Below are 11,067 nucleotides of genomic sequence, written 5' to 3'. Positions count from 1 at the left end.
AATAAATCATTTTTTAGTGTTCCAGAGACAATATATGATCATTTATAGGGATATAGTTTACTCTGGAAGACGTAATCTTTCGTTTTTGAGGCATCCTTCACAATTTGATCATTGACAAATTACAGTAGAGATCTGATGTTTTAGCTAAAACAGACGAATAGTTGTAAAATGAGTAACTTCTCTGCTCTCTTTCAGCCCCTCTCTGCAGTTAATGAGTCAACGCGTCCCTGCGATTCTGGTCAATCACCATCCAGATCCAAAGTGAGACATTTAAGGACTCTGAAGTACATCCCAGGCTGTGGACTGCCACAATGGGGAAGACTGGGAAGAGTACGGTGGACTTGAACTCCCCGTCCGACGTCAAACAAGCCGTCCCCACTGACAGCATGGATCCTTCAGCTCCCCCTGCAGACGAGAAGGATAAGAAGGAGGACATTCCTGAAAGAGGAGGCTGGAAAGGGAAGTTTGACTTCCTACTGTCTTGTGTGGGATACGCTATTGGATTAGGAAATGTCTGGAGGTTTCCTTATTTATGTGGGAAAAACGGCGGAGGTGAGTGGGAAATGGGAGAACGACCTGTAAGTGGTTTTAATTTCCTGTTGAAATATTAACTGGTGAAATTGCAGCACGTTAGACAGATATAAAGACCATGAGGAATGTCATTCATTTTAATGGAAATCCAAGATAAATCAAAATTACTACCTTAAGGGATTTTCACTAACAAACTGACAGACTAAGACACAAAATTAAACATATTTTACAACATTTTTAAAACCCTCTTATAACATATTATCAAAAAAACAAAGTAGATGATGTTTTCTAAATATGATTGAGGACAAATTCCTCTGTTTTCAACACTTTTTGGTGAAAAATTCATCAATTTTCATCATTTTTTTTGTTTTAAATCTGTGCTTTATGTCTGAATTTATGTGTCAGGAGCATTCCTCATCCCGTACTTCATGACGCTGGTGTTCGCCGGGATCCCCCTGTTCTTTCTGGAGACAGCTCTGGGACAGTTCACCTCAGTGGGGGGCCTGGGGGTGTGGAGACTCATTCCCATGATGAAAGGTGGAACTCTAGAAATGATGAAAGTTGTGTTTTTGATCAGTTTTATGGAGGACATATTCAGAAAAGATGATTACTTACTCAATAATACTTCATGTTTGTGTCCACCCAGTTGAAGTGTATGTATTGTGTGGTACTGATGTGTTCTATCGTCTCAGGTGTTGGTCTGGCTGCAGTGGTCCTGTCCTTCTGGCTCAACATCTACTACATCATCATCATTTCCTGGGCTCTTTACTATTTATTTAACTCCTTCAGTTCGGTATGTTTCTTTACCCACAGAATAAGACAAACAAAATGTGTAAATTAAGATTTTTTAGGAGATTTTACAGTATATACATAAGTATTCCTAGCATCACTTTCAGTTTTCAAAGAAATTTTATCATTTTCTTCTGACTTATTGCTAATTTTTGCATTTTCTGACACAAAAGTAAAAGTTACAATTCAGATGATATTGGTAGCACATCAAGAAAATAAGGGCTGATGGGGAAAACTTTATTACTAATTCTTTCTAACTGTCACGAAAAAATCATAATAAATAGGAATTACAACACTAATCCAGTTACATAAATGTATTTGTATGAATCTTTTATAGTTCTGGAATTTATGTACTGCGTGTAATGATTGTTTGAAATACCCAATAGCCCAGAAATACAGATTTATTTGTGAATTTTCAGTTTTGTTCAGTATTATTATTTATTTACTTTCCTAAATTTATAATTATCAGTATTATTCAGTATCAGTTTTGAATCTGTGCATGCAGAAAAAATGCTTTATTTTCAAATTCTGTTGGCTAAAAACCTGAGAAATATGATATATGTCTTATTTATTTAAAAAATTAAATCGACAAACAAAATTTGTATCCTGCATTCACACTGGACGCGTTTTGTGCCTTAAATTTGCTGCTCGATCCCCTGGGACCACGGTCGAGGAGCAACCGCCAAAGTTTTTAGCAGCGCTAACTATGCTATCCAATAGGTAGCTAGCGTAGCAGACTCAATCGCGCCTCTGTCACAGACTGGCGACCAGTCCAGGGTGGACCCTGCCTTTGCGCTACAGTAATCGGGATAGTCTCCAGCAACCCCACTGAGTTTTTTTTTAATAAAAAAGGAAGTTTAGGATGAAAATACCCACACTGAGCGGCCATTTTGGATTTTTTTTTTAATCTGCTGATCGAGTTACTTAAAACATCCCTCAACTTTGCCACGTCTACTACCCAAATTTAGCCACAGGACCTCAGATCAAATCTCTACATTGACTTACTGAACCCCCCTGCCGAAAGGGGAATGAAGCATTATGCTATATAACACCAAATATTTCAATGTGGTTTGAATCTGCTTGTGTGCAGGAACTGCCCTGGCAGAGCTGTAATAACCCTTGGAATACAGAGAGCTGTTTTTCCAACTACTCCCTAACAGACACCACCAACCTTACCAGTGCTGTGACCGAGTTCTGGGAGTAAGTCGAGTCAAATATTGACCCGGATAAGTTTGCTCTTCTCTCAGCCGGAGTTCAGTGTCCCTGTGTCCTTCTACAGGCGGAACATGCACCAGATGTCCAGTGGTCTGGAGGAACCAGGAGAGCTCCGCTGGCCTCTAGTGGGGACTCTGGCCTTAGCGTGGGTCCTTGTCTACTTTTCAATCTGGAAAGGAGTGGAGTGGACTGGAAAGGTCAGTGTAACAAAGAGGTTGAGGTGTTTGGATCCGTAAGCAACTGAGTTTATTAACGAGGTACGAGTGAAAGGTCAAGGAGTACAAAAGCCAAAGATCAGGCAAGACAAACTAGACCAGGGCGAGACGAAAACGTAGTCAAACAGACTGAGGTCAAAACAATAGAGAGGCAGGGAAAAGTACAACGCTCAGATTGTTGGGAAGAGGACATACAAGACTCTACACCGAGCTCTGCTCTAGATTAAATATAGTAGTAGTAATTACTGAATGAGCAACAGCTGGTGGAAAATCCGGACACAGAAAGAGGTGGTTGATGGGAGATGTAGTGTGAAGAGCAGAGACCAGGTGAAGGTTAATATTCAGGGGATGGCTCCTTCTGTGGTTGCAAAGACCTGACTCCTGAAGTCAGACTTCCCGATACGTTTTTGTCCGACTGTTGATCAGTTATGTCACATATAGACTGGAACCAAAAATGAAGTGGGCTTTTAGGTCGTCCATTGCACAGACCCTTTGCATGGAAGGGAAGAACCTCCTACAGATTAAAAGGAGCAGCCTCCATTGGCTACATTGGACATTGACAGGGAGGTTGAGAAGATGAAACGTAGGGGTCCAGCTAAAGCCATTCCAGTTCAGGAGGTTCACACTGATGCCATTGATGGAAAATGAGCGTCAGCTGTGCAGAGTTCTTCACAGCAAGAAGTGTGAAGTGTTCCAAATGTTGCCTCAACAAAAGACCAACCGCTTTTTGACTTTCATGAACTAGAGTAAAGATGCAAGTCCAAAAGTCCACAAAACTAAATCAGGGTCAGACAGACAGAGGTCAATCATACCTATGGGATCATCCAAGAAGAGACGATCAGAGATAGAATAGGGTAAGCTCCAGATAGAACCACTCAGTAACGCAGACAGAATGGCACAAACAATACTTCGCACTGAGTGAGGCTCTGAGCAGTGCTTAAGTCTCCTGTTGGTGATTAGCAAATGAAAGCCAGCTGAGCAGCATCCAGGAACTGTGCGCTGGGGTTGCTGGGAGATGTAGTGCAATCAGTACTCTGGAGATGGTTCCCACCGGTGACCAGAGGGGGCGACAGAGCTCTAACTCCTGACAGATATACTGTAAAGAACTGTGAAAGAATAAAATGTTGTTGAATTATTGGAACTGGGGAGCTTGCTGTCGACGATTATTTATAAATACAAAATTGTGTCCAGATTTCCAGCTGCACCCGCCTGAGTAGGCACCTTGTACCCGCCTCTTTCTCGCGATATTTTCATGATGATTGACATATGTCAAAACTACCCAACATGCACTGCAATCCAGGCGATCTGCGCGGCGCTGCGTCCACCTGCATGATCTCAAACACACCCAATACTAGAGCTGAAGATCATGACTTAAAAGGTTTGACCAACCATGAAATTAAACTGTAATACCTCGTTTCAACCTATAGGGGGCAGCACACAGACTGTTTTTGACTGTGTTTTTAAGAATTAAACACGTTTATTTTATTTTTTTTTCAGAAATTTGGCAAAGACCAACAGACAGAACTTCTAAAGCTCAATTTACAGAGGTCAACAGCCAAAAAAAATGGATTTAGGGTTTAGTTACCCTTTAAATTAAGATTTTGCTATTGAAACATTTTATTTTGATTTTTTTTTCTCAAAAACAAAAGTCTCTACTTTACTAAAATTAAGTTTTTTACTTTAATCCACTTGAAAAACTGCAGTTTTTCACTCAACAATCGTAGCTTTATCCTACTTTTACTCACAAATTCAGATCATTGCATTTTACTCTGGTTTAATCAGTTTTAAAAAAACCCATTTTAAAGACAGTTAAGTGGTTTAAATGTGAGAGATATAAAAATAAAATCTTTAAAAGTATCAGGGATTTTGAGGTTACACATTGGAGTTGAGTTTATGAGCAGAAACACATTTCCTGTCAGGGATAATTGGATTTAAATGGGTAGATTCGGAGAGAAGTGAGAAAAAAGGATTCCCCGAGGGGCCTGGCGTGGACGGACCGCACCAATTAAGTGTAATCATCATGCAGCAGAACTGTGAGCACATGGAGATGATACTGCAGAAACCATTTCTGACTCTGTATCCTAAAACGTTTGGGTCTTTCAGGTGGTGTATTTCTCAGCCACGTATCCCTACGTCATGCTCTTCATTCTGTTCTTCCGAGGGGTCACTCTGCCCGGCGCCATCGATGGGATCCGCTTCTACATCACTCCAGACTTCAATAAACTCGCCCGATCTGAGGTGGGTCAACTTTTATCGGTAAAGATAATAATAAAAGCTCAAACTGAGCATTTTGGTGTTTTTGGCTTCACAGGTGTGGCTGGACGCAGCCACTCAGATCTTCTTTTCATACGGACTGGGTTTGGGCTCACTCATCGCTCTGGGAAGCTACAACCCTTACAACAATGACGTCTACAAGTACAGACAGGAAAATCAAAACGAAAGATTTACTTTGTGTTTTTTTTACTTGTATTTTTTTCTTGTTTCCAGAGACTCCATTATAGTGTGCTGCATCAACTCCTGCACCAGCATGTTTGCAGGATTTGTCATCTTCTCAATTGTGGGCTTCATGTCTTACATAACAAAGAAACCTGTGCAGGAACTGGCTGCATCTGGTACTTTTTTTTTTTTTATGTGTCGAAATTTGATTTTAAACATTTTTTGAAAATTTGAAACTGCAAAAACATAAAATATCTAATGTTAAGAGGTGTTTCTTTTTGTTTTTTTAGGCCCGGGTTTAGCATTTTTAGCTTATCCTCAGGCCGTCACGCAGCTTCCCCTTTCCTCGCTTTGGGCCGTCCTCTTTTTCTCCATGCTCCTGATGCTCGGCCTGGACAGCCAGGTACAAACTAAACTCACTTGATGCCGTCTTATCGCTTCTAATCTAGAGTTTATTGTGCGTGGATCATTAGCTGTACGGTATAGTGGGTCTAATGAGACTTTTGTAGAGGAATATTACCCGTTTCTCTGTTGCACACTTAAATATTTTTAAATATTATGGCTATACAGGACTTTTAATAGTTTTACAGATCAAAATACAACTTAAGGAGTAACAAAAATATGACAAAACTACCATCATTCACAAATAATTTAAAGAAAATTAACCAAAAAACGAAAAAAAAAAAAAAAAAACAGAGTGGCAAACCAGAACGCCAACAATAAGCAACTGAAAAACTTAAATAGATAAAGAGTCAATTATCTAAAACAGAAACATATGTGGGTCATTGAAACTGAAATAAAACTAAATAGTTGGAGAAAAAAAAAACATCTAAAACAGAATTATACTTTCTCAGATGTTATTGACCGCCCCTTGGAGCGCCATATAATATTTTAGTTATAATATTTTAACAGCAAAATAAAATCAAAGACATAAACTAGTTTTAATAATTCATTTTTTATGTTAATGTTATATAAATCAGAGTCCGAAAATGAGTTTAGGGGTGATAATCGGGTTGTTTTTGCGTTTTAGTTCTGTACCGTTGAGGGTTTCATCACAGCTCTCATGGATGAATACCCTCTGGTGTTGAGGAAGAGGAAGAAGGTCTTCATCCTCATTGTTTGCTTCATCTCCTTCATCATCGGCTTCTCCAACATCACTCAGGTGTGTTCTTTATTGAATACCCTCATGTATCTCATAGTAGAAACTTCCTCCACCTGCTGTGTACGATCATCATCGGTGTTGCATCGATCACAGACTGAGATGTTAATATGAAGTCTTTAAAGCAGCTTCTCTGCACGGATGTCTGCTTGTGTGTTGGAATCTCCCAGGGTGGTCTGTACGTGTTCAAGATGTTTGATTACTACTCTGCTAGCGGAATGTGTTTGCTGTTCCTCGTCTTCTTTGAAACCGTCTCCATATCTTGGTTTTATGGTGAGGAAAAATATTTTTGCTCTTTTGTCACTCACAAGCTATTAGACAAAACCAAACCTTGCAGAACACATTTAAAATAAACACCGTTTTTAATTATTTGGATGAGATTTCCATACATATTGTGATTGTCCAACAGGAAATTACAACCATCTGTTTTCTATGAGGAGATTCTGTCCACTTGGCTGTTTCTGTGTTTGTGCTATCCTTTTGTTGTCTCCTCTTTGTGTTACAGGAGCGGAAAGATTCTACAAGAACATCGAGGACATGATCGGCTATAGGCCATGTGTCTGGTGGAAGCTGTGTTGGCTGGTCTTCACGCCTCTCATATGTCTGGTAGGAGAAGAAGGATAATTAAACTCTACTGCTGCTGAATGGATGTGTGTGGGTGCAATGACCTAAAGGGAGTCAGACTGCATCTAGATTAATGATTTATGCTGTTATAGCTTCAGTCATTGTGTGGTATCTCAAAGGAAAACAGGCCCACACTGTAAAAAGTGAAATGTTGGATCAATTAAGAAAAGTTTTGGAATTTGGCCTGAACTTGGACCAATCAGAGACTTGGGTTTGGTAGTAGCTTTTGGATGGCGTCTCTCTCAATTCATGAACCGTTTTGTGAAATTTGCACCGCTTAATATAATAATGAGAAGAAGCCCCCCTCAGCTTGTTCGGTGTGAGTGACATATGCTAAACGCACATACACATAGTAAACATTATTTAAGCCATAATCTGTTACTTTTATTTTTTTTAAAAGAATGAAATGTATACCTCAAAAACCATGACAATAAACCAACAAGCTAATATTCTATTTTCCAGGGTGTGTTCACCTTCAGTGCCATCGAGATGACCCCTCTGACTCTTGGGAAATATGTGTTTCCCATGTGGGGCCAAGTCATTGGCTGGTTCATGGCTATGTCGTCTATGATATTGATCCCTGGCTACGTCATCTATATGTTTTGCACAACCAAGGGCAGCTTTAAACAGGTACATCGTCAAATAAAACTTATTACCTTCCATTATTTTAGTTTGTGCGTCCTGTGACACAGGTAAGCCACACTTGCTTTGAATTGTGTTTATATGATGTCTTGTAGATGGAGTCAGTTATTAAAACAACTGTGGGTTTTGTGGTACAAGCACCAATTTGGCATGGGTGTACCTTATCTCCTATTTTAGAAAAACGCCTTAGCCACGAGAATATCCAAGGTTGTAATACACATATATACATATTCTGTCTTTACAAAAAGTTGGTGTCTTTACAAATAGTCGCCATCTTTACAAATGGCCACCATCTTTACAAATTCTTTCCAGATAGTCGCCATCTTTACTAATGGCTGCCATCTTTACAAATGTTCGCCAGCTTTAAAAATGTCCACCATCTTTGAAAATGTCCGCCATCTTTACAAATGTCCCCCATCTTTACAAATAGTCGCAACCTTTACGAATTGCAGCTAACTTTACAAATGGCTGCCATCTTAACAAATGGCTGCCATCTTTACAAATGTCTACCATCTTTACAAATGTCCACCATCTTTACAAATGTCTACCATCTTTACAAATGTCTACCATCTTTACAAATGTCCACCATCTTTACAAATGTCCACCATCTTTACAAATGTCCGCCATCTTTACAAATGGCTGCCATCATTACAAATGTCTACCATCTTTACAAATGTCTACCATCTTTACAAATGTCTACCATTTTTACAAATGTCCACCATCTTTACAAATGTCCACCATCTTTACAAATGTCTACCATCTTTACAAATGTCCACCATCTTTACAAATATCTACCATCTTTACAAATATCTACCATCTTTACAAATGTCCCCCATCTTTACAAATAGTCGCTACCTTTACGAATTGCAGCTAACTTTACAAATGGCTGCCATCTTTACAAATGGCTGCCATCTTAACAAATGTCTACCATCTTTACAAATGTCCACCATCTTTACAAATGTCCACCATCTTTACAAATGGCTGCCATCTTAACAAATGTCCACCATCTTTACAAATGTCTACCATCTTTACAAATGTCTACCATCTTTACAAATGTCCACCATCTTTACAAATGGCTGCCATCTTTACAAATGTCTACCATCTTTACAAATGTCTGCCATCTTTACAAATGTCTACCATCTTTACAAATTTCCACCATCTTTACAAATGTCTATCATCTTTACAAATGGCTGCCATCTTTACAAATGGCTGCCACCTTTACAAATGGCTGCCATCTTTACAAATTTTGGATTTTTCTCGTGAATCATGTGCTTCTCTGAAAGAGGAGATCTATGTTACATCTTTGACAAATTTGGTGCACATGTCACAAAATGCAAGATTTGGCTTAAATATCAACCCAACCAGCTCAACTAAATGGGCCAAAATCGAGCTCAAATTTCAATAGGAAAAGACTCTGTCTGGACCTCCTAAATATGTTATTTGAGTCGTGCAACTATTTTTTTCTATGTATCTGTATTTTAAAAATCCCTTTCATCCCGAATAGGAGTTTATTAAAACCTGAAAGCATGATATCTGTTTTATTCATATCCTTGGTTCACCCGACTCACCTCATAGCAACAGACTTTCAAAAATCAATGCTCAGCGCTTTATCTGAGCATGACGTAACTCTCTTTTGCATGGCCAGCGTTGGCGGAGGATGACAACTGCCCAGGAGGATGGGAAGCCGCTGGAGCGTGAAGAACTCACACGTGTAGGGAGCGTGGGCGAAGCTCCTGTCTAGCCAGGGTCGCTAACGTTGAACTGATCTGACTGTCGCACTAACATTTAACAAACGGGAGTCTCGTCTCCAGAAAAAAAAGCACTTTACCTTTTTTTTTTTACACTGTGCTAGAAAATGGTTGATTAATGCATAAAATTTTCCTTTAGCTGAAAATTTGAATCTTTTGCTACGGTTAAAATTTGGTTTAAAACACTGCTGTGAAGGGAAATATTCACCAAATGCTTTTGTATAGATAAATACACTCACTTTAAAACACAATATGTTCAAGAGAAAAATTGTATCCGTCCGTGCCTATTAGGACCTCCATGTATAAATAAAACACGTAAAAATATATTTTATTTGTGTTAATTTAAAGGTTATTGCTCAGACAGATTGAAATTTATATGTATGTAATATTATTGTTATAAATACTTTGAATAAAGATATTTTAAAATGTATGATTTAAAGCTCAGAAAGTGGTACAGATGTATTACAATTTAAGAAATATAACTGTTGTCACCACCATCAGAAAAGTCCAGAATTTTGAACCAAATAGGATTAAGTTACACATAAAGTCAAGTTCACCTATAAGAAAAATAATTAAGTTTCCTTTAATCAACAATGACGTCTAAACTCAGAGGGAATGTGTCAAAACTTTTCAGCTTTTTGTAAAATGAGCTGCAGACAGGATGAAAAGATCATTTCGGGACTGATTTTTTTTTTCTTGGTTCTGTATCTGCTTTAATTTGTCACTTTTTAGTTTCCTTTGATCATAAAGATCATTGTATTGTACATACAAGTATTGCAGATGTGCTTTGGTTGTACCCCCAAAAACAGAATATGTACAAAATAAATAAATAAATAAATTAAAGACTCAGAAACTATATTCTTGATTGTGTTCAATCAAAACGTGTTTTGTTTTAAATAATGAACCTTTGAACACCTGGTGGAACGAGGATGAATGGAGGATGAATGCTGTTCATGAAGTTGATTTTTTTTAAAATGACTATTCATTCATCATAGGAAAACTGTTTAGCTATTGACCCTGTAGTTGACTCGTGAAGAAGAGGAAACAGAATTGTTTTTGTTAGTTGAAGATACAAAATGGGAGTGTTGGTAACAGAGTTATAGGGTCAGCACCTACAGGCTGCAGAAAGTAGTCTAGGCAGATGGGTAAACATGCTGAGCATTTTTACTTAAGACACTTGACTGACAAACCCTTTAAACACTGAAGATGTTACTGTATATCAGGGGTGTCAAACTCAATCGTAAAAGGGGCCAAAATCCAAGACACACTTTAGGTCGCTGGCCAAACAGGATAAACATTTATTAAACAGACTAAAACTAAATTTTTTTAATTTTTAAACCATAACTTTTTAAACATAATTATGCACTAGATTGAAAGCATTACCTGTGATAACGATTGTGTGAATGCTGTAAGCTGAATTTGACCGCTGAAGATGCTAGTGCTGATGTTGAAAAGGCTGAAGCTGAAAGCGAGCTAAAATATTAGATAAATGCCAAATTAGCCTAAAAAAAATTAGGTTAGCCAAAACAGCTAGCATGTAGCTGAAAAAAATAGCTACATTTCAAAAAATCCTAAAAAAGCCTAAATTAGCCAAAACAGCTAGCATGTAGCTGAAAAATAGCTAAACTCCAAAGCAGCCTAAACACTTTTTAAGCTCCAGTGTAAAAGAGTTGAATCAATTCTTACATCCAACACTAACATTTGACCA

The 11,067-nt window shown here is 38.3% G+C and overlaps 1 protein-coding gene across 2 annotated transcripts; it reads left to right on the top strand.

Moving 5' to 3' along the window:
* Window positions 1–287: 287 nt before the first annotated feature.
* On the top strand, window positions 288–10,229 carry LOC112152674 (sodium- and chloride-dependent GABA transporter 1). 2 transcript variants are annotated; one of them, XM_024282404.2, is made up of 14 exons: window positions 288–552; window positions 937–1,068; window positions 1,224–1,324; window positions 2,411–2,520; window positions 2,600–2,732; window positions 4,854–4,988; window positions 5,062–5,165; window positions 5,238–5,362; window positions 5,477–5,589; window positions 6,217–6,348; window positions 6,516–6,618; window positions 6,851–6,951; window positions 7,432–7,599; window positions 9,257–10,229. In XM_024282404.2, exons 1-14 carry the CDS (start codon window positions 312–314, stop codon window positions 9,350–9,352), a joined length of 1,794 nt encoding a protein of 597 aa, XP_024138172.1. In that variant the 5' UTR covers window positions 288–311; the 3' UTR covers window positions 9,353–10,229. The 2 variants fall into 2 exon arrangements, with proteins under 2 accessions (XP_024138172.1, XP_036066240.1); XM_036210347.1 differs by having other exon boundaries at window positions 5,062–5,362.
* Window positions 10,230–11,067: the final 838 nt, after the last annotated feature.

This window comes from Oryzias melastigma, linkage group LG23 (assembly GCF_002922805.2).
Source record: "Oryzias melastigma strain HK-1 linkage group LG23, ASM292280v2, whole genome shotgun sequence".
NCBI lineage: Eukaryota > Metazoa > Chordata > Actinopteri > Beloniformes > Adrianichthyidae > Oryzias > Oryzias melastigma.
Note: the sequence above shows the minus strand (reverse complement) of the source record. Positions and strands in the feature narration are given on the sequence as shown.

Coding starts and splice junctions, on each gene's coding strand:
- LOC112152674 (XM_036210347.1), top strand. CDS start 312: ATGGGGAAGACTGGGAAGAGTACGGTGGACTTGAACTCCCCGTCCGAC. Junction 5,363..5,476: donor GCAGGAACTGGCTGCATCTG/GTACTTTTTTTT, acceptor TTGTTTTTTTAG/GCCCGGGTTTAGCATTTTTA. Junction 7,600..9,256: donor CCAAGGGCAGCTTTAAACAG/GTACATCGTCAA, acceptor TTGCATGGCCAG/CGTTGGCGGAGGATGACAAC.